Source organism: Leiobunum rupestre, chromosome 9 (genome assembly GCF_980474605.1).
Source record: "Leiobunum rupestre chromosome 9, qqLeiRupe1.1.hap1, whole genome shotgun sequence".
NCBI lineage: Eukaryota > Metazoa > Arthropoda > Arachnida > Opiliones > Sclerosomatidae > Leiobunum > Leiobunum rupestre.
Window position 1 is genome coordinate 36,272,756 of NC_143392.1, and position 24,707 is coordinate 36,297,462.

At 34.5% G+C, this 24,707-nt stretch overlaps 1 protein-coding gene across 2 annotated transcripts in view; it reads right to left on the reverse strand.

The window, feature by feature from the left end:
* LOC149927309 (uncharacterized) overlaps positions 1 to 24,426 on the reverse strand; it is a 211,836-nt gene extending 187,410 nt beyond the window's left edge. For both annotated transcript variants that reach the window (XM_090159308.1, XM_090159306.1), the window contains exons 1-2: positions 24,108 to 24,426; positions 18,641 to 18,989 (exon numbers count right to left, since the gene is read on the reverse strand). In XM_090159308.1, coding sequence (XP_090015434.1) covers positions 18,641 to 18,703 — 63 coding nt within the window. In that variant the 5' untranslated portion in view covers positions 18,704 to 18,989; positions 24,108 to 24,426. The remainder of the gene's footprint in view (positions 1 to 18,640; positions 18,990 to 24,107) is intronic.
* Between the last annotated feature and the right edge of the window lie 281 nt (positions 24,427 to 24,707).

Genomic DNA, 24,707 nt, shown 5'->3' on the forward strand with positions numbered 1-24,707 from the left:
ATACCCTAACATGGCGGCGTATTTTCACGGAAAAATTAATTTAAAGATCTACCAATACACGATAGCATCTAGGGGCAAAAAACACAAGGATAACGCAGCTAGCCTTTAAACACGCTAACGCGGTGTTGTGTACAAATTTCATTGGACGAGCCTTTACGCTGAACGTTATACGGGCGGGGGGGGGGGGGAGACAATTTCCGAATTTTGCCCTTCCGACGGCAGCAAGCTTTGGATGGGTTCCGTTCTCCTTGTGTGTGGTTTGTTGCTCCTAGCTAGCATAAACTCGGTCTTATTCAACTTAATTGTTAAAAAGTTCCACGTGCGTCTTGATATTTTAGCGTAAACGGGCCCAACCGATTTAAAAAAAAAATCCGTGAGCCGTTTAAGCTAAAATATTAAAGAGCGCATGGAGCATTAAATTTAACAAAACATGAAGAACTTATGCTAGCATAGTGTTCATCACTTTAAACGTCTTCCATAGTGCCCATGGTTCGTCTCATAATATTGTTTGTATAGGGAGCTGGATACTTATCCTCATTAGAGATTAATTTTTATTTACTTCTGTTTTTAGTCCTCATTATTAGCCCGAAGGCTTTCGTTGAAACTGTCTCCGGAGGGTTTGTTAAGAAAAAAGATTTATATTGACAGGGTCATTATATAGCGCAGCATCGCAACGATATCGTAACAATGGGGATATCGTTTTCTGTTTTGGCTTTCTAGCCATGATTAGAAATCGAGAAGGGGGTTACCAGCACGGAAGGAGGCTCAACAACCGCCTTTTTCACCATTTATAATTACATTTTCTAAAAACGTGATAACGCCACTAGGTGTTTCAAACAATATCAATCACTTCCTAATTATAACAATATGAAGCGTGCATTCGCTAAATGCGTTACGCTTTTCGATATAGATATTATAGGTGCGAAACTTATGTAAATTCGAGGAACACACGTTTTTAAATAGGCCAAGAAAAAGTTATTGGTTCTACGGGGTAAAATTGGGTTTAATCTCAGAGATAAAAATATATTTGAGTATTTGATGTAGACCGTATACATTAAAGAAAAGTAGGATTATTATCATCATTAAATTAGTTAATTTCATAATTAATTTAATATCAAAGGCAACTTTTAATACGCCCAGAAAACACCAAAGAAGATATACAAGAGGAATTGAAACAAACTTCCAGAAGGATGTTAAACTATCTCGACGTTTAAAAGCTTTCCTTTGCGTAATGAATTTCCGGTCAATAATATCTCATTAGACGAGAATAACGCAATGGTATTACCGGAAGTGAAGACTCCTAGCACATCCTGAGAGTTTCTATTCCTTCGTATATTTTCTTCGGAAATGCCCATTAGATTTGAAGCTTTGGAATAAAACTATTTTTAATATTATTATTTAGTTAAATTTTAGATACATCTATTGGGTATAGATCACAATTTTAATGGGGCGTAGTGAGATTATTAACACCTGATGCGGAAAGTACTACACTTTGATCTTAGAAAAACGACCAAGCTTATAAAATTTCAAAAAATCATTTTATAAGTAATAATTATGTTGTTGATGCGAAAACATACTACACTAAACGATGAAGTAACTTATTATTAAATTTCAAAAAATCATTTTATACGAAATAATTTTTGGTGCTAAAACATACACTAAACGATGAAGTAACTTATTATTAAATTTCAAAAAATCATTTTATACGAAATAGTTTTTTGATGCTAAAACATACTCTAAGCGATGAAGTAACTTATTATTAAATTTCAGAAAATCATTTTATACGAAATAATTTTTTGATGCTGAAACATACACTAAACGATGAAGTAACTTATTATTAAATTTCAAAAAATCATTTTATACGACATAATTTTTTGGTGCTAAAACATACACTAAACGATAAAGTAACTTATTATTAAATTTCAAAAAATCATTTTATACGACATAATTTTTGGTGCTAAAACATACACTAAACGATGAAGTAACTTATTATTAAATTTCAAAAAATCATTTTATACGAAATAATTTTTGGTGCTAAAACATACACTAAACGATGAAGTAACTTATTATTAAATTTCAAAAAATCATTTTATACGAAATAGTTTTTTGATGCTAAAACATACTCTAAGCGATGAAGTAACTTATTATTAAATTTCAGAAAATCATTTTATACGAAATAATTTTTTGATGCTGAAACATACACTAAACGATGAAGTAACTTATTATTAAATTTCAAAAAATCATTTTATACGACATAATTTTTTGGTGCTAAAACATACACTAAACGATAAAGTAACTTATTATTAAATTTCAAAAAATCATTTTATACGACATAATTTTTGGTGCTAAAACATACACTAAACGATGAAGTAACTTATTATTAAATTTCAAAAAATCATTTTATACGACATAATTTTTGGTGCTAAAACACACTAAACGAGGAAGTAACTTATTAAATTTCAAAAAATCATTTTATACGAAATAATTATTTTTTGATGCGAAAACATACTAAACCAAACGATGAAGAAATTTGTTATTAAATATCAAAAAACTCGAAATTAAAAATTTTGAAATTTGTACAAAACAAAATATTTTAGACGTACACATACCTATCTACACAAATGTTTTATGTTTTCCAAAACCGGCGTTACAGAATAAAACCAAAACATACTGCAATTAAAAGTACATTAAGTACTGTATTTGTGAAGTTTCCACTTTTTTAAATAAATCTAACGTTAGTTATCACGTTAGGACGAAACACAATTTCACTAAACATATTTCGATTCTAAGAATATGCCTTCGACTAAAACATGTAGGGATCTATACGAACTCGAACAAGTAATTGGAGAATACTCGTCGATTACCGAATTGCATATTCGGGTACCCGATTACTCGAATAAGCTGCTCTCTAAAGTAAACTCGTCGAGTATTTTGTTTTTCTAACCTTCGTTGCTTCAAAGTTCAAAGAGGGGTTTTAGCTACTTTTTGGGGGGCAAAATACGGTACCTACAAAGTTGTGGAAACTGTGGTTTATTTAAATTAAAGGAATATTTTTCAGCATTGAAAGTTACTTTATACTCCTTTTAAATTTAATTTCATAATTACTTGAATAAAACCAGATCCTAATTAAGGACTCGATAACCCGACTCGTTAAAAATATTACTCGAGGGTGTTTTTTAGTTACTCGACTCGAATATGAAAAAGTTTCCCCTTAAATAAATACTCGATTACTCGACTCGACTACAATATTACTCGACTCGAATACTCGATGAAAAAATTTGGTACTCGATACCCAACTCGATTGCCTAAAACCACTAATCGCACAGCCCTAGTTTAGGGAATTCGAGTCCGAAACTATGCTCAAACCAAGTTGCGTCAAAACTATGCTCAAACCAAGTTGCGTCAAAACTACGCTCACCGACCAAGTTGGCCCAAAAACGTTGGCTCTTGTGAATAAAATTTAAAATTATTTCGTTGATTGAATTCGTCCGAACGGCCGCCCCTTTTGGTCAAATGAAGTTTAAAATGCGCTCTAACTTAGCCCCAGATTTCGTGTCCCGATAAAAACAACCTAGCGGGTTCAAGGTACGAAAATATACCAACAATTATTTGCGTTACCAAGTTAGCGCGGAAATAAACTTTTGGCAAGCGAGACAAATTTAATAGGCAACGTGATTCACACGCAATCAAATCCGATCAACAAGATCATTTTTCAATAGGAACGGCTCTGCTCCTGCGCGATCAATTCGACGACTGGGACAATGGGGAAAAAATAGCAAATATGCCTTCGACTCGCTGCCAACCAGGACGGATAACGTAGATATTATTCGTGACCAACTTTTACGGCCTCGACTAAACAATTTCTCGTTACAAAATAAGAAACGTAATAAGCGACTATTTTAGCGGAGCAAAGCGGGGTGAACAATCGAGATCGAACCCTTTCAAGGGAGGAGACATTGTTTGAAAACATTTGGCGGGGAAGGTCAAGCTTCAGTCAATATGGAACCTAGAAGGATATTGGCCATTTCTCATTCTGCTGCGATGTGTATATTTTTGCCGGAATTTCCAGTTTTTTTAGTAAGAATGTATTTAATTTTTCTTAAAACATCCAACAGATACCCTCACTGATTTGATTTGATTTTTTACGAGAATATGTTTACACTTCGAGCATGGGGATTATTGGGAGCAACTTTAAAAAAAAAAGTTTTTACTCCGACTCAAACTATTCGCCACCACAGAATCGGAGAAAAATGACGTCATAGCCTTACTCTTCTTACCCTACTCCAAAATCCAGGAACAAGCGAAAAGAAACCACCTACTTTGTATTTTTAACCTATATATTAGCAAAGGTATAATAATTGCAACCGCAATTAAATCCCCTGACTTTTTCATCATTTTTAAACTAATTTTTAAAATTCCCTGACTTTTTCATGATTTTTATACTAATTTTTAAAATTCCCTGACTATTTCATGATTTTTATACTAATTTTTAAAATTCCCTGACTTTTTCATGATTTTTAGACCAGTTTTAAAATTCCCCGACTTTTCCATGATTTTTAGACCAGTTTTAAAATTCCCTAACTTTTCCATGATTTTTAGACCAGTTTTCAAATTCCCTGACTTTTCCATGATTTTTAGACCAGTTTTCAAATTCCCTAACGTTTCCATGATTTTTAGACCAGTTTTCAAATTCCCTAACTTTTCCATGATTTTTAGACCAGTTTTAAAATTCCCTAACTTTTCCATGATTTTAGACCAGATTTCAAATTCCCTAACTTTTCCATGATTTTAGACCAGATTTCAAATTCCCCGACTTTTCCATGATTTTTAGACCAGTTTTAAAATTCCCTAACTTTTCCATGATTTTTAGACCAGTTTTCAAATTCCCTAACTTTTCCATGATTTTTAGACCAGTTTTCAAATTCCCTAACTTTTCCATGATTTTTAGACCAGTTTTCAAATTCCCTAACTTTTCCATGATTTTAGACCAGATTTCAAATTCCCTAACTTTTCCATGATTTTTAGACCAGTTTTAAAATTCCCCGACTTTTCCATGATTTTTAGACCAGTTTTAAAATTCCCTAACTTTTCCATGATTTTTAGACCAGTTTTCAAATTCCCTAACTTTTCCATGATTTTAGACCAGATTTCAAATTCCCTAACTTTTCCATGATTTTTAGACCAGTTTTCAAATTCCCTAACGTTTCCATGATTTTTAGACCAGTTTTCAAATTCCCTAACTTTTCCATGATTTTTAGACCAGTTTTAAAATTCCCTAACTTTTCCATGATTTTAGACCAGATTTCAAATTCCCTAACTTTTCCATGATTTTAGACCAGATTTCAAATTCCCCGACTTTTCCATGATTTTTAGACCAGTTTTCAAATTCCCTAACTTTTCCATGATTTTTAGACCAGTTTTCAAATTCCCTAACTTTTCCATGATTTTTAGACCAGTTTTCAAATTCCCTAACTTTTCCATGATTTTTAGACCAGTTTTCAAATTCCCTAACTTTTCCATGATTTTAGACCAGATTTCAAATTCCCTAACTTTTCCATGATTTTTAGACCAGTTTTCAAATTCCCTAACTTTTCCATGATTTTAGACCAGATTTCAAATTCCCTAACTTTTCCATGATTTTTAGACCAGTTTTCAAATTCCCTAACTTTTCCATGATTTTTAGACCAGTTTTCAAATTCCCTAACTTTTCCATGATTTTTAGACCAGATTTCAAATTCCCTAACTTTTCCATGATTTTTAGACCAGTTTTCAAATTCCCTAACTTTTCCATGATTTTTAGACCAGTTTTCAAATTCCCTGACTTTTCCATGATTTTTAGACCAGTTTTCAAATTCCCTAACTTTTCCATGATTTTTAGACCAGATTTCAAATTCCCTAACTTTTCCATGATTTTTAGACCAGTTTTCAAATTCCCTAACTTTTCCATGATTTTTAGACCAGTTTTCAAATTCCCTAACTTTTCCATGATTTTTAGACCAGTTTTCAAATTCCCTAACTTTTCCATGATTTTTAGACCAGTTTTCAAATTCCCTAACTTTTCCATGATTTTAGACCAGATTTCAAATTCCCTAACTTTTCCATGATTTTTAGACCAGTTTTCAAATTCCCTAACTTTTCCATGATTTTTAGACCAGATTTCAAATTCCCTAACTTTTCCATGATTTTTAGACCAGTTTTCAAATTCCCTAACTTTTCCATGATTTTTAGACCAGTTTTCAAATTCCCTAACTTTTCCATGATTTTTAGACCAGTTTTCAAATTCCCTAACTTTTCCATGATTTTTAGACCAGTTTTCAAATTCCCTGACTTTTCCATTATTTTTAGACCAGTTTTCAAATTCCCTAACTTTTCCATGATTTTTAGACCAGATTTCAAATTCCCTAACTTTTCCATGATTTTTAGACCAGTTTTCAAATTCCCTAACTTTTCCATGATTTTTAGACCAGTTTTCAAATTCCCTAACTTTTCCATGATTTTAGACCAGATTTCAAATTCCCTAACTTTTCCATGATTTTTAGACCAGTTTTCAAATTCCCTAACTTTTCCATGATTTTTAGACCAGTTTTCAAATTCCCTAACTTTTCCATGATTTTTAGACCAGTTTTCAAATTCCCTAACTTTTCCATGATTTTTAGACCAGTTTTCAAATTCCCTAACTTTTCCATGATTTTAGACCAGATTTCAAATTCCCTAACTTTTCCATGATTTTTAGACCAGTTTTCAAATTCCCTAACTTTTCCATGATTTTTAGACCAGATTTCAAATTCCCTAACTTTTCCATGATTTTTAGACCAGTTTTCAAATTCCCTAACTTTTCCATGATTTTTAGACCAGTTTTCAAATTCCCTGACTTTTCCATTATTTTTAGACCAGTTTTCAAATTCCCTAACTTTTCCATGATTTTTAGACCAGATTTCAAATTCCCTAACTTTTCCATGATTTTTAGACCAGTTTTCAAATTCCCTAACTTTTCCATGATTTTTAGACCAGTTTTCAAATTCCCTAACTTTTCCATGATTTTTAGACCAGTTTTCAAATTCCCTAACTTTTCCATGATTTTTAGACCAGTTTTCAAATTCCCTGACTTTTCCATGATTTTTAGACCAGATTTCAAATTCCCTAACTTTTCCATGATTTTTAGACCAGTTTTCAAATTCCCTAACTTTTCCATGATTTTTAGACCAGTTTTCAAATTCCCTAACTTTTCCATGATTTTTAGACCAGTTTTCAAATTCCCTAACTTTTCCATGATTTTAGACCAGATTTCAAATTCCCTAACTTTTCCATGATTTTTAGACCAGATTTCAAATTCCCTAACTTTTCCATGATTTTTAGACCAGTTTTCAAATTCCCTAACTTTTCCATGATTTTTAGACCAGTTTTCAAATTCCCTAACTTTTCCATGATTTTTAGACCAGTTTTCAAATTCCCTGACTTTTCCATGATTTTTAGACCAGTTTTCAAATTCCCTAACTTTTCCATGATTTTAGACCAGTTTTCAAATTCCCTAACTTTTCCATGATTTTTAGACCAGTTTTCAAATTCCCTAACTTTTCCATGATTTTAGACCAGATTTCAAATTCCCTAACTTTTCCATGATTTTTAGACCAGATTTCAAATTCCCTAACTTTTCCATGATTTTTAGACCAGATTTCAAATTCCCTAACTTTTCCATGATTTTTAGACCAGTTTTCAAATTCCCTAACTTTTCCATGATTTTTAGACCAGTTTTCAAATTCCCTAACTTTTCCATGATTTTAGACCAGATTTCAAATTCCCTAACTTTTCCATGATTTTTAGACCAGTTTTCAAATTCCCTAACTTTTCCATGATTTTTAGACCAGTTTTCAAATTCCCTAACTTTTCCATGATTTTTAGACCAGTTTTCAAATTCCCTAACTTTTCCATGATTTTTAGACCAGTTTTCAAATTCCCTAACTTTTCCATGATTTTTAGACCAGTTTTCAAATTCCCTAACTTTTCCATGATTTTAGACCAGTTTTCAAATTCCCTAACTTTTCCATGATTTTAGACCAGTTTTCAAATTCCCTAACTTTTCCATGATTTTTAGACCAGTTTTCAAATTCCCTAACTTTTCCATGATTTTAGACCAGATTTCAAATTCCCTAACTTTTCCATGATTTTTAGACCAGATTTCAAATTCCCTAACTTTTCCATGATTTTTAGACCAGTTTTCAAATTCCCTAACTTTTCCATGATTTTTAGACCAGTTTTCAAATTCCCTAACTTTTCCATGATTTTTAGACCAGTTTTCAAATTCCCTGACTTTTCCATGATTTTTAGACCAGTTTTCAAATTCCCTAACTTTTCCATGATTTTAGACCAGTTTTCAAATTCCCTAACTTTTCCATGATTTTTAGACCAGTTTTCAAATTCCCTAACTTTTCCATGATTTTTAGACCAGTTTTCAAATTCCCTAACTTTTCCATGATTTTAGACCAGTTTTCAAATTCCCTAACTTTTCCATGATTTTTAGACCAGTTTTCAAATTCCCTAACTTTTCCATGATTTTAGACCAGATTTCAAATTCCCTAACTTTTCCATGATTTTTAGACCAGATTTCAAATTCCCTAACTTTTCCATGATTTTTAGACCAGTTTTCAAATTCCCTAACTTTTCCATGATTTTTAGACCAGTTTTCAAATTCCCTAACTTTTCCATGATTTTAGACCAGATTTCAAATTCCCTAACTTTTCCATGATTTTTAGACCAGTTTTCAAATTCCCTAACTTTTCCATGATTTTTAGACCAGTTTTCAAATTCCCTAACTTTTCCATGATTTTTAGACCAGTTTTCAAATTCCCTAACTTTTCCATGATTTTTAGACCAGTTTTCAAATTCCCTAACTTTTCCATGATTTTTAGACCAGTTTTCAAATTCCCTAACTTTTCCATGATTTTAGACCAGATTTCAAATTCCCTAACTTTTCCATGATTTTTAGACCAGTTTTCAAATTCCCTAACTTTTCCATGATTTTTAGACCAGATTTCAAATTCCCTAACTTTTCCATGATTTTTAGACCAGTTTTCAAATTCCCTAACTTTTCCATGATTTTTAGACCAGTTTTCAAATTCCCTGACTTTTCCATTATTTTTAGACCAGTTTTCAAATTCCCTGACTTTTCCATTATTTTTAGACCAGTTTTCAAATTCCCTAACTTTTCCATGATTTTTAGACCAGATTTCAAATTCCCTAACTTTTCCATGATTTTTAGACCAGTTTTCAAATTCCCTAACTTTTCCATGATTTTTAGACCAGTTTTCAAATTCCCTAACTTTTCCATGATTTTTAGACCAGTTTTCAAATTCCCTAACTTTTCCATGATTTTTAGACCAGTTTTCAAATTCCCTGACTTTTCCATGATTTTTAGACCAGTTTTCAAATTCCCTAACTTTTCCATGATTTTAGACCAGTTTTCAAATTCCCTAACTTTTCCATGATTTTTAGACCAGTTTTCAAATTCCCTAACTTTTCCATGATTTTAGACCAGATTTCAAATTCCCTAACTTTTCCATGATTTTTAGACCAGTTTTCAAATTCCCCGACTTTTCCATGATTTTTAGACCAGTTTTAAAATTCCCTAACTTTTCCATGATTTTTAGACCAGTTTTCAAATTCCCTAACTTTTCCATGATTTTTAGACCAGTTTTCAAATTCCCTAACTTTTCCATGATTTTTAGACCAGTTTTCAAATTCCCTAACTTTTCCATGATTTTTAGACCAGTTTTCAAATTCCCTAACTTTTCCATGATTTTTAGACCAGTTTTCAAATTCCCTAACTTTTCCATGATTTTAGACCAGATTTCAAATTCCCTGACTTAGAAATCCCAGGTACTGTGGCAACCCTGATTGATGTAATCTTTATATTAACCCGTTCGTTTTATGCTCTTTAATTTTACATAAAGCAGTATGATTACAGGCTATTACAGAGTTTTCACCCTAAAAGTCAATTAACAGCGTTCCAAGCGGCAAAAACGTGAAATGGGATGTCCTACTTTACACTCCCTTTAAATGGAGGTAAGAAAGAATATTTTGAATTTGCAAATACAGGTATCGAAAACTACTATTGTTCTCTCGGACTACGATGGTCTTCTTTGGCAATTTGTAGTTTTTCAGTTGTTAAATAATTAGAGTGCGCCATCGAGTCCACCCGTCGAGACTGCGTTTTGACCGAAGGAGAGCGAAAAGAATTCTATTAATAGCGAAAGTTACGAGGCACGACGTATCAGCTGGATCTTCAAAACGATTTAAAAGTTACAACCCAGTGTTTTTCTTTCGCAACATTCCAACAAGTAGTAGCGTATGGTGGCGGATGCCTATTTTTTCAACATTGTTTCTTACAATGAAAAGGTCATTGCGCGTACCAATATATAGATTCTATTTACGAATGTAAACACGGGTTGTATTGTTTTGAATTAATTATATAAACAATCAGGAAAGAAGTTTCTAAGAAGATAATTGTGGAAATGTTTACGGGTCAAACTATGGCTCAGGGTTTTCGTGTATTTACTTTTAGAGTCATCCTATTAGGGATTAAATAATATTGAAGCATTTTCAATAATCCTATAATCAAACTAGTCATGGATTAAATAACATTAACTTATTTATAATTAGATAAATATAATTAACATTTATTTAAGGTGTCATACGCCGTAAATTTGGTAATCGTTATGTTTTTATTATCATATTAATGTTATTAGCCAAAATAATATTATTAATAATGGAAACGAACTGCGCAGGCGCGATATTAAAACCTTCCATGTCAAAAATGTTACATTATCACAATATATAATCAAAGCTTTTTATCTACTGTCCACTAACCTTCAATAAATAATTGGAATTCTATTACGTTCCCCGTTGAAGTCAACAGTAGTAATAGGCGCTAGTATAAAGTCGGATATGCTTGCTGAACTTGTTAAAATGGGACGCCGAAATAGTACAGTTAAAGCCTATGGATGAATTCATAAGCTCTTTGATGGCGAAGCTAATGGAAGCATAGTGGAAGGTAGTCTTTCCCATCAAAACAAGAAGGCCATTTTACTTTATAATATCGCCTATTAAGGTTGTTAGCTTCCGTATTACTGAATCTTGAGCATGAAAAATGCTTAATAAAAAGGTGAAAAGTCTTATTTTTTTAGGCGTCTGACTATTAACTTTCCTGCCTTTGGCTGTACTAATTTTCCCCATCGAAAAGTTCGCTGATGAATTGGTTAATTTCGGGAAAATGACTGTTGAGGTACCATGGTCTGGTTTGTCCCTGACACGAGAGATGGCAACACAGACAAATTTAAACCAAGACATAAGACCCCCGTAGCAAGAACGAGCAGGGAGCGCTGGTTTGCAAGACTCTCTGCAGAAAATATTTCTCGGGAACCTATCAGCAATTTGTATTCTAGGAGTGCCGGGACCCTTACATATAAATATATTTTCTTCGCATTTTTAATAAAAACAAAAAATGCGTTTTTACCTCCAGTTGGCAGTCAAGTCGAAAAGAAAAAGTCCACAAAATGCGCCCGCCAGAGTGCGCTAGGAGGCATTGAACTCAGAAAACAAGCAAAACGTCCGTCTGCTACATGATTTTTCGGGGCAATTCGACCTTTGACCCGCGGGTTCCTCTCTGTAGGAACTCCGTCCGGGTGGTGGACGCGTTACGCAATCGAGGCCGCCCTGGGTAGACCCCGAAATCATTTCCCCAAAAACGTATAACAGTATTTTACACGAAATTTCTACTGATGTGTATAAGCCTAACCAAGAATGTATACGGGTGAACTGAGAATACGCAGGCAGCATCTTGTTAGTCTCGTGATTCCCGGTAGAAAAACCACACCCCTCCGCCTTTCCTCGCGTAAACTTTCCCCCTTTATCCCGGTAAGGGAGGGAAGACACTCCGGTATCATATCAGGCGAATAATATCTACCACAAATCATGCCAGCAGAGGTTACAGTCAGAGTGACCTATTCTCCGTTACCTCGAATAAATACTTGGCCTAACGGTATTTATTTGCTAAATCGGTGGCAAAAGGAATGATAAATGATTTTTTCATCAATCGTCTCTTTTCTAAATCTATCCTTCGGCGTGCCATTACCCTACTCAGCAGGGGTCGCTGTCTGCCGGTAGTCCGATAAACATTTATTTCGCCGCTCCGCTGAACATGGCTACTTCATTTCGCTAAAAGTTACTATCAAATAAAAATGATCAGGAATTTTACGGAGTTCTATATGGAAATTATAACGCTTTTTCGATGTTACCGGGTCAAACGCGTTTCTATTCCCGGTCGACTATTATCAAACGTCCCAGTAAGGTGATACAAGGTGCCAGATACCATTTTTAGGTTGCCGTTATTAGGGTGACTTGTTTCAAAAGACACGGCGGGGAGCCTAATATACCACCTAAGAATATTTTTATTAATATAATACCGACAACAAAACCTAACATTACCAGTTTAAGATTCTACGCGTAACGCCACATTACTGCCATCTATGGGGCTTTTAAGTTACTACTAAGTCGTTTAATATTTGGGGTCGAATCTGTCGAATATAGTTGGCATGAGAGAAACAGTTAAGATGAGCACGGTCTAGCTATCCACTATACAGACGTGTGACTAAACGTAGCAGCGGTTCCCAGTTTTCATTGGTCCAAATCATCTCGCAACTTAAAGAAATTATCCAAGCAAAACACCTTAGCATTCAGACAGTAAACTAATTTAATCTAACTGAAATCCAACCAAAATTAACAGAAACGATACTAGATTAGTTTAAGCCCAGCCTAGATTTGTCCAAAATAAATTGACCTAAACTCGGCCTAAATTAAGCAACACCCGACCCGAATTGAGCAAAACCCGACCCGAATTGAGCAAAACCCGACCCGAATTGAGCTAAACCCGGCCCGAATTGAGCAAGACCCGACCCGAATTAAGCTAAACCCGAACAAACAAAAACTAAATTACGCCAAGAACAATCTTAGTTAGTCCAATCAAAACTAAATTAAGTCAAGAACAAACTATATTATCCGTAAACAAAAATTAAATCAAGCTAAGAAAAACCTTCATTATCCGTAAACAAAAATTAAATTATGCTAAGAAAAACCTTCATTATCCGTAAACAAAAACTAAATTATGCCAAGAAAAACCTTCATTATCCGTAAACAAAAACTAAATTATGCCAAGAAAAACCTTCATTATCCGTAAACAAAAACTAAATTATGCTAAGAAAAACCATCATTATCCGTAAACAAAAACTAAATTAAGCTGAGAAAAACCATCATTATCCGTAAACAAAACCTAAATTATGTTAAGAAAAACCTTCATTATCCGTAAACAAAAACTAAATCAAGCTAAGAAAAACCTTCATTATCCGTAAACAAAAACTAAATCAAGCTAAGAAAAACCTTCATTATCCGTAAACAAAAACTAAATTATGCTAAGAAAAACCTTCATTATCCGTAAACAAAACCTAAATTATGATAAGAAAAACCTTCATTATCCGTAAACAAAAACTAAATCAAGCTAAGAAAAACCTTCATTATCCGTAAACAAAAACTAAATCAAGCTAAGAAAAACCTTCATTATCCGTAAACAAAAACTAAATTATGCCAAGAAAAACCATTATCCGTAAACAAAAACTAAATTAAGCTAAGAAAAACCTTCATTATCCGTAAACAAAAACTAAATTAAGCTAAGAAAAACCATCATTATCCGTAAACAAAAACTAAATTAAGCTAAGAAACACCATCATTATCCGTAAACAAAAACTAAATTAAGTCAAGAACAAACTATATTATCCGAAAACAAAAACTAAATTAAGTCAAGAACAAACTATATTATCCGAAAACAAAAACTAAATCAAACTAAGAAACACCTTCATTATCCGTAAACAAAAACTAAATTATGCCAAGAAAAACCATTATCCGTAAACAAAAACTAAATTAAGCTAAGAAAAACCATCATTATCCGTAAACAAAAACTAAATTAAGCTAAGAAACACCATCATTATCCGTAAACAAAAACTAAATTAAGTCAAGAACAAACTATATTATCCGAAAACAAAAACTAAATCAAACTAAGAAACACCTTCATTATCCGTAAACAAAAACTAAATTATGCCAAGAAAAACCATTATCCGTAAACAAAAACTAAATTAAGCTAAGAAAAACCATCATTATCCGTAAACAAAAACTAAATTAAGCTAAGAAACACCATCATTATCCGTAAACAAAAACTAAATTAAGTCAAGAACAAACTATATTATCCGTAAACAAAAACTAAATCAAACTAAGAAACACCTTCATTATCCGTAAACAAAAACTAAATTAGGTCAAGCACAACCTAAACTAGCCGTAAATCAAAACTAAATTAAGTCAATAACAACCTAAATTAGCCTTAAATAAAACTAAATTAGGTCAATAACAACCTAAATTAGCCTTAAATAAAACTAAATTAGGTCAATAACCACCTAAATTAGCCCTAAACAAAACTAAATTAACACAAAGCCAACCTAAGTTAATCGAAACACTACGAAAAACTATTAACCTAAACACCGGCTTACACCGCGAAAACTATGCCAGGCAATCGATTCGCGAATTTCATAGATCCCGGAACAGAAATCAAAAAGAAGTAATCCACGGGTAATGACAGCTACGTATAACAGAAGTTCCGTTTGCTATAAAATTTGATTACGATATTTGTAATCTTTTGAAAGTTCCCACAGTCATTTTTTTAATCCACCCAAAAAGGAATATAAACTCTTTGAATAAACCCGACGTATATCCGAACGAGTTTTTTTGGTAACCCCGAATGCCCGCATTATAAACAAATAAAGGTAAGTTTAAAAAGATCTTTTTAAAGATGTAAGAAGAAAACAAGCCGTGAAAGAGCAGCCAGGGTCGTGACCCCGTCTTTCCCAATTTCGAATCAAAGGAGGAGAAAAATACTCAATTATCTTAAGTTAAAATTAAAGGTAGGTACACCGTTCAACGAGTTTTTATCTTTACTTTTTTTATGGAAGTATGGATAAAAATAAGTTTTTTCTTATTAAACTCTTATTGACTCGACGAACCCGTTGGATTCACAATGAAATGCTGGTAGCCAGAATGGACGTATTTCTACTCAACATAGTAATTCTCCTTAACATACAGGGTGTTTCAAAAGGTTATGAAAATTTTTTAAGTAGTTGTAGGGGGTAAGTTGAGAAGTATGCCTGTTTTTGTCCCATTTTTCTACGATGAGCTAAAAGAGCGCCAGAGAGCTTCAAAGTGTGCCCTACTAGCCCCTGGAAGTAGGCTGCAACAAGCGCAAAACCAAGCAGCAGGGACTTTATATACTGTTTAAGTTTACTTTTTTACGCTGGTTACCTCGATTTGTTTACCAAGTCCTTTTTTACCTATCACACGAACCCAAACCTTAATGTTCGCTTTTACCTGCTGCTTGGCTTTGCGCTTGTTGCAGCCTACTTCCAGGGGCTAGTAGGCCACACTTCGAAGCTCTCTGGCGCTCTTTTAACTCATCGTAGGAAAATGGGAAAAAACAGGCATACTTCTCAACTCTCCTCCTACAACTCTTTAAAATTTTGGGATAACCTTTTGAAACACCCTGTATATAAACACATTCTTGGGGGTGGTTTGAAAATTAATACGAAAATTTTCCAGAAAAGATGATGAGCGATAGATATCAATCTAGGACAGCGAAGCGGGGTACTTTGTGGGCCAACTATTTATTTTCAAAGGATAAAATCACGCAGTCGTTGTACCATCGATGGTCGGCTTCACAAACGTGTTATAAAGAATAAATTAATACTTTAAGGGTGCTACATTTCGGGGTATGTTTACCCAAATCAGTCAGCAAAGATTTGGAATTTTTTTTAAATTTTTTGGAAGGCTCATTTTAGTATCCCTAAAATCGGAATGGAGACACTTTTATAATAATAAATTTGTTAATCACTTTTGAAACTGTTAAATTTATTATAGTTATTCTCATTAGTTCCCGTTAATTTTTAATTCAAACAATTTTTTTACTATTTCATTTTTGCAAACAAATTAATGCATAAGATTAATAATAAAATTACTATTATTATACGTCGAACTATACTAGTGTTATATCGTCTTTATCCGTAATAGCCCGAAAGATATAACAAATTATAAGTAACATTAGTAAGGATTAATGTTCTTTTTTGATCTGGTATGGTCCAAGGAGTGACACTGCCCTTAATGACGCCGCCCTAATAGCAATAACGAATTCAGGTACCTGAGAGTAAGGGACTGTAAAAATTCTAACCCCCACCATGGCCTACGATTTTTCCTAACAGACTAGCGCCATCTCTGATTACGTTTTGCGATTACAAAGCAAACGAAATTACGCTACGAAGTATGCCAGGGTGCTACTATAGGCTAACGTTATTGTCCCATATTCCCTAATGCATTGTTGCTAACAGTCACTTAAATCGAGGGGTCGGACACTTGCCATTATTTTGTACGGGATTTCGGGATTTCGTGGAGATTTTGACGATTTTATCATTACTTTTTGAAGTGATTTTGGGATTTCAATGTTAATTTACCATAGCGAGAGTTAAAAGATTTTGCGATTTTAGACAAAGTGTACGGGATTTTGGTAAATGTCCGACCCCTCGACTTAAATACAGCATCATCTGATTTCAAACTGTATCTAATATATTATTCCAAATAACTTACCTTAACTGATTCGTTATCACTAGATTTAGTTTGCTCAACAGCTATCTGATTTACACGTTTATTATGGATATAATTTTGTGGAAATCAATTAAAACTATGAATTCATTTCGGGCATAAGCTATTTGGTTTGTATTCTGACCAATATCAACTGATCTGCTAACATCCGAACGTAAATGCAGAATATTTGAACTCTTAATTATTTCCTCATTTCAGATAACGCAACTGTAATCTAACAATCAGTTGGATGAACTAAATATTACAAGCAAATGCAAATTTAAACTCCACCCTTATAAAAGGTTGCCAGTTTTTTCTCATTCAAATTCCCCGACTTTTCCAGGTTTTCGCTGACTATCTCGGAGATTTTCCCTGACTTATTTCGTAGCAAAATTTTGTAATTGTTTACCCGAAATTTTAGTAAAGGTTTCCTTTTTGCAACCGAAATTAAACTCTGATTTTTAGACTAATTCTTAAAATTCCCTGACTATTCCCAGATTTTTAGACCCATATTCAAATTCCCTGACTTTTAGGGGAATTTCGGGTACCGTGGCAACCCTGTTATATATGACGACATCTATCGGACGTCGGTAAAACCACCAATCAACAATGTTAAATTAGATAGAATTTTAAGTAAATGAAGACCGGATAATTTACAATTAGCAATTCGTGATCTAATCATCTAAAATTAAAAAATTTCCAATCGAACCCGAGACCAAGAAACACGGGCTCAAAAGTAAAACAAGACACTTATAATCATCAGCCAGTCTTTATATAGCTAAACGTATCGTATGGTCCCAGTAGAAGTCACGAATTCAGCCCCCTCTACGACACGAAACGAAAAACGCGTCACGAGGACGAAAAATAAAAAACCACTCTTAAAACTTTAAAACATTTCCCAACAACCAGACTTCGTTCCAAGAACCATCAAAACGGAAATTAATTTGGATGCTACCGCAAAAGTGGTTTTCTTAAAATAAAACCTTAACTTGAAATAACTGGAAATACTAATTTTCTACGGTTCCCCTACAATATCCATGCCTGCCATTTTGGATGCAACATTTTTACGTGACGTTCTGTGACGCCACAGAGTGTGTCATTACTATACAGCGTTACAATTTAAGAGACAGTGGAAAGTTAGCCTAGGGTAATAACGTCCATCGCTAGACAACATTGGTTACGCGTATTAAGAACGGCGACGTGATTCTCTATAAATATTAATATAATTTCTAGCAATACTAATTCGTTGGTGGTCGGTCAGATCGTAAAAGAAGAACTAATGATATAAATTAAGATATTAGTACTTTTCCACCCTTTAATGCGGGTAAGGGAGGGTCTCGAGATAAGGGCCTCGGGGGTTCGAAAAAGTCGAATCTGACAACCCATAAGTTGACTAGATAGACAGGGAAGCTGAAGTAGTTCAATTAGGTAGTTTTTATTCTCCGAGTTACGATTCGTGAACCGGTATCACCCTATAATCAAAATCGGGGCCCATCCTACAGGAACGACTATACGCCATGTCCGATTTAACTACGATTTTAGCCTCTTCAAAATATCACAACACAGAGGTCTAATTTACGTTATTAAAACCCATCCAAAATACTGGAAAAATAAAAGCGTACAAAAACATTAATTTTAGAGCCACCTCGATTAAACAAAAATCCGGAATCTTTTAAATTATTTAGTAAGAAAGGTTTAATTAAGAACGTATTTATTAGATTCCTAGTTTTCCACCTACCGTCCCAAGTAGGACAGAAACTCCATACGTCACCTGACATTTAAAATAATACCTTGAGAAGTTATTTATTACATTAAAAAATATCTACATTACAACCCATCCCTCCACAATGTCACTGTTATGTAAGCTTACATTCACGTGTAAAAGAAAAAAAAACTAGAAACAAAAAAACACGTATTAACTCACGGGTTTGATTTTGTTGACCTTCTTGACGAGATTGTTCCAAAAGGTTGAACCTCTTTTATCCATGGCGGGGCTCGTCGTGACTTCAATCTTCGCCGAGTTTTGAACATCGAAAACAAAAGTTCTTCTTCTGGTATTCCTTCGCGGATTTTTTCCAATCACGATTATTTCACTTCCAACCAGAAAAAAAGTCCGTAATTACGGAATTCTTCGCGTTTCTTGTATTTACATACTTCACCCTTGAAACTCGAGAAAAAAACGCGCGTAATTCCTGATTACGAACACAATCCGTAGAAAACTTTCAAATATGCAAATTTATTCCGACCTGATCTTTGCGCAGTTGACGCTGAATCTGTCCAAAAAAAATTAAATTATGAATCGAATTTTCTAAAAAAAAATATGTTTGAAAATGAGGGTGTTTTAGAAAAAGCTTCATAGGATCTGCGGGTCGCTAGTGAAACTGTTAAAGATTTCCCGAGAAAATAGGCCAAATAGAAATGTTTGTTTATCAATATAGATAACGGGTTACGTACCCCATAGTGTTGAAGCACCTCGCAACAAAACGTTGCCAGTTAAAACAAAAAAGGGAAATTAGGAGGCGAGCTGAATGCCAGGTGAAGCGAGGTAAAGATAAAAGCGATTAAGCCCGAGCCCACCGTCGAAATAACCGATTAATAATATCATAAGTAACATAATAACCATAAGTATGACACTTCCTATTGCTTTATTGCTAATTTTCTAACCGAACCTTTTTGGATGACTACGTTTTGATAAAAATGTAAGCCTAATATCGGAAAGCACGTTCTGGAGTCAAAAAAAACATGAGCTCGTGGCGCCGAGAAAAACTTTTTTTAATTTTTATCATTTTAGTCGAATATTTCGCCTATCTATCGGAAACCAGATATTTCGGGTTAGCGGAAGTCTCGCGTATTTTAGACACTAGAGGGCTCTGTGCTGAGAAAACATCTTGATTACGCAATAGCTATGAAAATCAGATTGGTTGTAAATCATGTTAATTGTTACACTTATTGTTATTATGTTACTTATAATAATATTAAAAGATATAAGCATCTTACTCAACTCAAATCTTATACGTTCATCAGATGGATGAGTTCGCGTCAATTTGATAAAAAACGTTAAATTATGGCGCTCTAGCGGCAAGTAAATGCAAAACTATATCTGCGCATGCGCGAAAAACGGGGCCTAAATAAATTAATTATGTACCCCCCTTTTTATTGAATAGTTCGTTTTATAAATTCAGCTACGCTTGTCGAACTTGTTTTCATGTTGCTCTTACGTCACGATGTCATAGCTTTATTAGTATAGTTTTGGCACGCGTGGTTTGCACGCGCACGTGATAATTCGAGGTTTCTCGCGCCCTGAGCGCGCGCTCGTAATGTTAACAAAGTTAAAGTTGTGACGTAGTAGCTACACGTAGGCCACGTTAATTTATAATATTATTCTATAAGTTTGTCACATTGGGGAATATTTTACTGAGAGCTAGTAACGGACTGACGTCATCACAAGAAGAAAATCTCCCCCTAGCGAGGCGCTGTCAAAGGCTACGTGTGACGCGTTAGCAAGCGGACGCAAAACGACGACGAATGCAGTCTGTCTTGTGAATAGCTCTCAGTAAAACATTTGCATGTGAAGAATATGAAGTGTCATACTTATGTAACACTATTATACACTTATGGTATAAACTTTAGCAAAACATTTCATCGTTATTGCGTAATCAAGATTTAGTTCAGCCAAAGATAATATAAACCTCGTACCCTGGAATCAAAATCATTGCCTCGCGCGTAGTCCATAGCGTTTATCCACTTCCCACCGGGACTCCGAAACAATTAACCTGTATGGTTACCATGGTAACCAACTGTACATGGAGGCCTAGAAAATCACGGTTAATTTTAGTTCAATGTGGACAAACTTTGCGACGCTAAAGTCGATTTGCCGCGTAGTTTCGTTGAGAAGCTGGAGCTTTCACGTTCAATTTGGGCAAAATGGCAATTTTAACGCAACTAGCGCCAATCACCCCTATACTCACAAGGAGACGACCCAAGGTGTAACACACCGATTTGGTTCAAACTCGGGGGTTCGATAGACCTTCATGTAACTTGATAAACCCCGAAGGGAAATGTCTCCATAGGCAACCGTTTTGCCATGCCAACCAAAAATGTTTTTGACAACACAAAATGGAAATTTTCCCATTGAAAATAACATTAAAATTTTTGAAAATGCTTAAAATAGAAAATATAAATAAAAAAATAATGAAAAAGTTCGAAATTAATTAAAATTGTTACAGGGGGTACCCTTAAAATTGGTCAGATTCCCATATTATATTCAACGGGAAAATTTCCATTTTGTGTTTTCAAAAACATTTTTGGTTGCCATGGTAAAACGGTTGTCTATGAAGACATTTCCCTTTAGGGTGTTTCAAGTAACATGAAGGTCTACCAAACCCCCGAGTTTGAACCAAATCGGTGTGTTACACCTCGGGTCGACTCCTTGTCAGTTGCAGGTTAAGAAAGGCAAAATATCTAGTACATTTGGCGGAAAGGTACTAGCACGACTATCCGGTAAATCGGCGGCGGGAATCTCGAATTTGGCCTGTTTACGGTTCAATTTCTAAGTATACCCACGCGCGTGATATAATTTTGGAAAATAACGTCTATTGCGTTATATTTCAAAGTGATCATAAATTTATTAACAAAGATTAGATTTAAAAACGGTTGTAATAATTTATTTTTAGTACTACAAGTGTGGCATACCTAAAAATATTCCGTTTGGCGAGTCCAGGGTAAGTATAGAACGGGTAATGACGAGATTACCACGTTGACGTACATAAACGCGCGATTTGATGATTGTTTAGAAGCATAGTTCTAAAAATAAGCTATAACAATTCGTGCTAGTATCTTCCCACCAAATGTACTAGATATTTTTACTTTCTTAACCTGCAACTGAGTATAGCTTGTATTACACCTGGTGGCGGTAATGTAAAGATCGTTAATCCACCATTAAAATTTAATTTTATACTCCCTTTAAAAGAATATTTCTCTAAACAACTCGTTACGCAAACTTAGGGGGGAAAATTCCATCGTAGTTTTGAGTGGTAGTAGTATGACGTAATTGAAAGTCACCCATAAAATTTTTCGAAGAAAATAATACGCCAAAAATAGCGACCATGACCAGTGGCGTAGTAGGAGGGGTGTAAGGGATCCCGTGCACCCCCCGGAAACGTATGGTTACAATAGATTATTTTATAAAGTACCGTGGTCTGCTTGTTTTAATGTGTCTCTTACGTCACAGTCTCTTAATTGTAAGAAGTCTACGAACGCGCGCTAAAGTCGCCAGAGGAATATAGGTTTTTCTAGCGCGTGTAAAGAATATACCTTGGATTAATAATAGTAGTTACTATCTGGATATATCACTTGAAAAAAACCTGACCAGCAAATGGCTTTTGCGACAGCAGCGCCGCTTCGGTGACGTTAGCGGAGAAATTCCGAAACTCCCGTAACACGTAGCCTTCTACAAGCCATAACCCGTAACAAACACTTAGCAAATGCACGCGGAACTATAGAGTGATATATCCATGTAGGAGCTACTATTATTTATCCAAGAATATACTAATAAAGCTGGGTCTTGTGACGTAAGATCAACATATTCTATTTTGTACTTTTTATTCATTTTATTGAAACAAATATTGTTAGAGACTTGGCAGCCAATTGGAAAAAACATGGGTGACGTATTGTATACGTCATTCAGCCAAGTCCCTATTCATACTCCCTGTAAGACGATAAGTTAACAAAGATCTACATTCAATCGCGGTGTTGAAGAATGCCATCTGGTGGCATTCGCTTTAAGCTTCTTCCACTCTAACCCATTAAATTTATCCTCAGTCATCAAACCTTTGAAATATAGCGAAATATTGTGATATTTATATTCGAAACAACGGGGGTTCGATATAAATGCCCATTTAAATATTTTAACAAAATATAGAAAAAAAACTCGATTTGGGAATTTCGGGATGAAGGGCATTGGAGGCTGGGCTAGATGATGACATGATAGCGCCTCGGATTTAATATTCAGCGCGCATAAAACGGGGTTTGAATTAAGAGTTTCTTGACCACGGATTCCATCGACGCGCTCTACGCGAGCGCCGTTACAGCCCGGGTAATTCCTTGTTATAATTGTATCGAACATTTTAGCCTTGTCATGACGCAAAAATAATAACGTTAGACTTCCGACTGATTCTCCACACCGATCGAAAGCAAACCCGGAAATTTCAACCTGCATTCGATGAAAGCCAGATTAATCTTGAGATAAATATCCGTTTTGATACTACTAATATTAATTATATAAATTTGTATTAATTAATATTACCATAAGTGTATAATATTATTGCATAAGTGTGACACTTAATATTCTTCACATGCAAAAGTTTACTGAGAGCTATTCACAAGACAGACTGCATTACGGGCTTCGTCGAATTTTCGCGTCCGCTTGCTAACGCGTCACACGTAGCCTTTGACAGTGCCACACTAGGGGGTGATTTTCTTCTTGTGATGACGTCACTCCCTTACTAGATCAGTAAAATATTCCCCAAAGTGACAAACTTATGGAACTATATTATAGACTTAACTATTTCCTCAGTAATATCATAAGATTTATGATAAGATATTAATAGATAAGTTGATCCTGGTCAAAATGAAAACCAGATGGCTGAAACTTATCTGAATCTGAATCACAGACAAATGTGAGCAGATTTCAGATGCTTAACTTTTTTTATACATTAAAATCTTTTCGAAATTTTAATTAATGTTTATTTCTAATTCAACAAACCGAATCTATTGATATCAATTCAGATTTCAGATCGGTTCCTTGGGCCAATGCATCAGATAGTTTTATATCTGATTGCTGGGTGAGGGGTATCTGAAATTAAAATTTACCGACCTAAATAACACTAGTATAAACCGTAACAAGGCTTAAAATTTACAACGTGTATTGTCAAAAATTTTAAAACTACGCCGCGTAAGTAAATGCACTGAATTAAAGCACAATTTATCCCTGCAATAGTTTAGTAAACTCACAAAATAGGGTATTTTAAATTGCACAGTTTTTTCTGATGAAAAATCAATTAGTTCCCACGAAGATACATATTTCAAGCTAAGAACATTAGCAGTATGGTCCACAGTGGTAAATTAACCAATAAACTGATTTGTGAGTAGGCTAAGCCTAGGGTCCCGGGGTCGGAACATGCCAAAAGTTTTGGGACCGAGACAAGGCTAAAACAAAGTCTACACAAATAATGTACAACACTACTTTGAAATAACAAAACACGACACAAAATCATTCCCATAAACCTGACAATAATAAAATAGTGCTACGTCAAGTATTATCTATCCTAGAAATCCAAGCAAACCTGCATTAACCAAGTCTAAAAATCCCTAGTCAAGAAAAAGGTACATACCATAGTGTACCGTCCAACCAGGAACTGCACAGATAAGTCAGGCCAATCGGCGAAATTCAGCCATGAGCGGCAGGTGCAACGAGCGTGATTATTCCTCGTGTTTAAATGACGCGAAAGACGAAGGGGATAGAGAGAACGATATCAAAGAGGAGAGGCAACGGATAAAGAAAACCTACGGAACGAGGTGCTGCTGGCTTCGTGAAAAACGGGGGAGAAAGTTCAGGAGGGATAACACGCACTACGATTTACAAAAGAAAACCATCTCTTGTGGTTCCCTCCCCCCTTATAAGCGTTAGCAATCCTTTAACCTTTTATTTAAGTATAGAAACGAAAGCGGACGATTTAAAAGTTACTGGGTTAGGCGAAAGTTCTCGCGTGTTTTCGCAAATGTATTTAAGAGTTTTTGGTTGACTTTTTGAGGTTAATTTATAAAAAAAAAAGAACATGGGCGGATACTCGCAGCTACAAATTGAGATTTTAAAACTAATTGAGTTTTTTTACTACCGCTACGCAATGTAGAAATAGTAATTTTTCAAAAACGTTAAGACGTTGATTTTGACTAATTAGGAAGCTTAAATAGACCAGGGTAGACAAGATTTA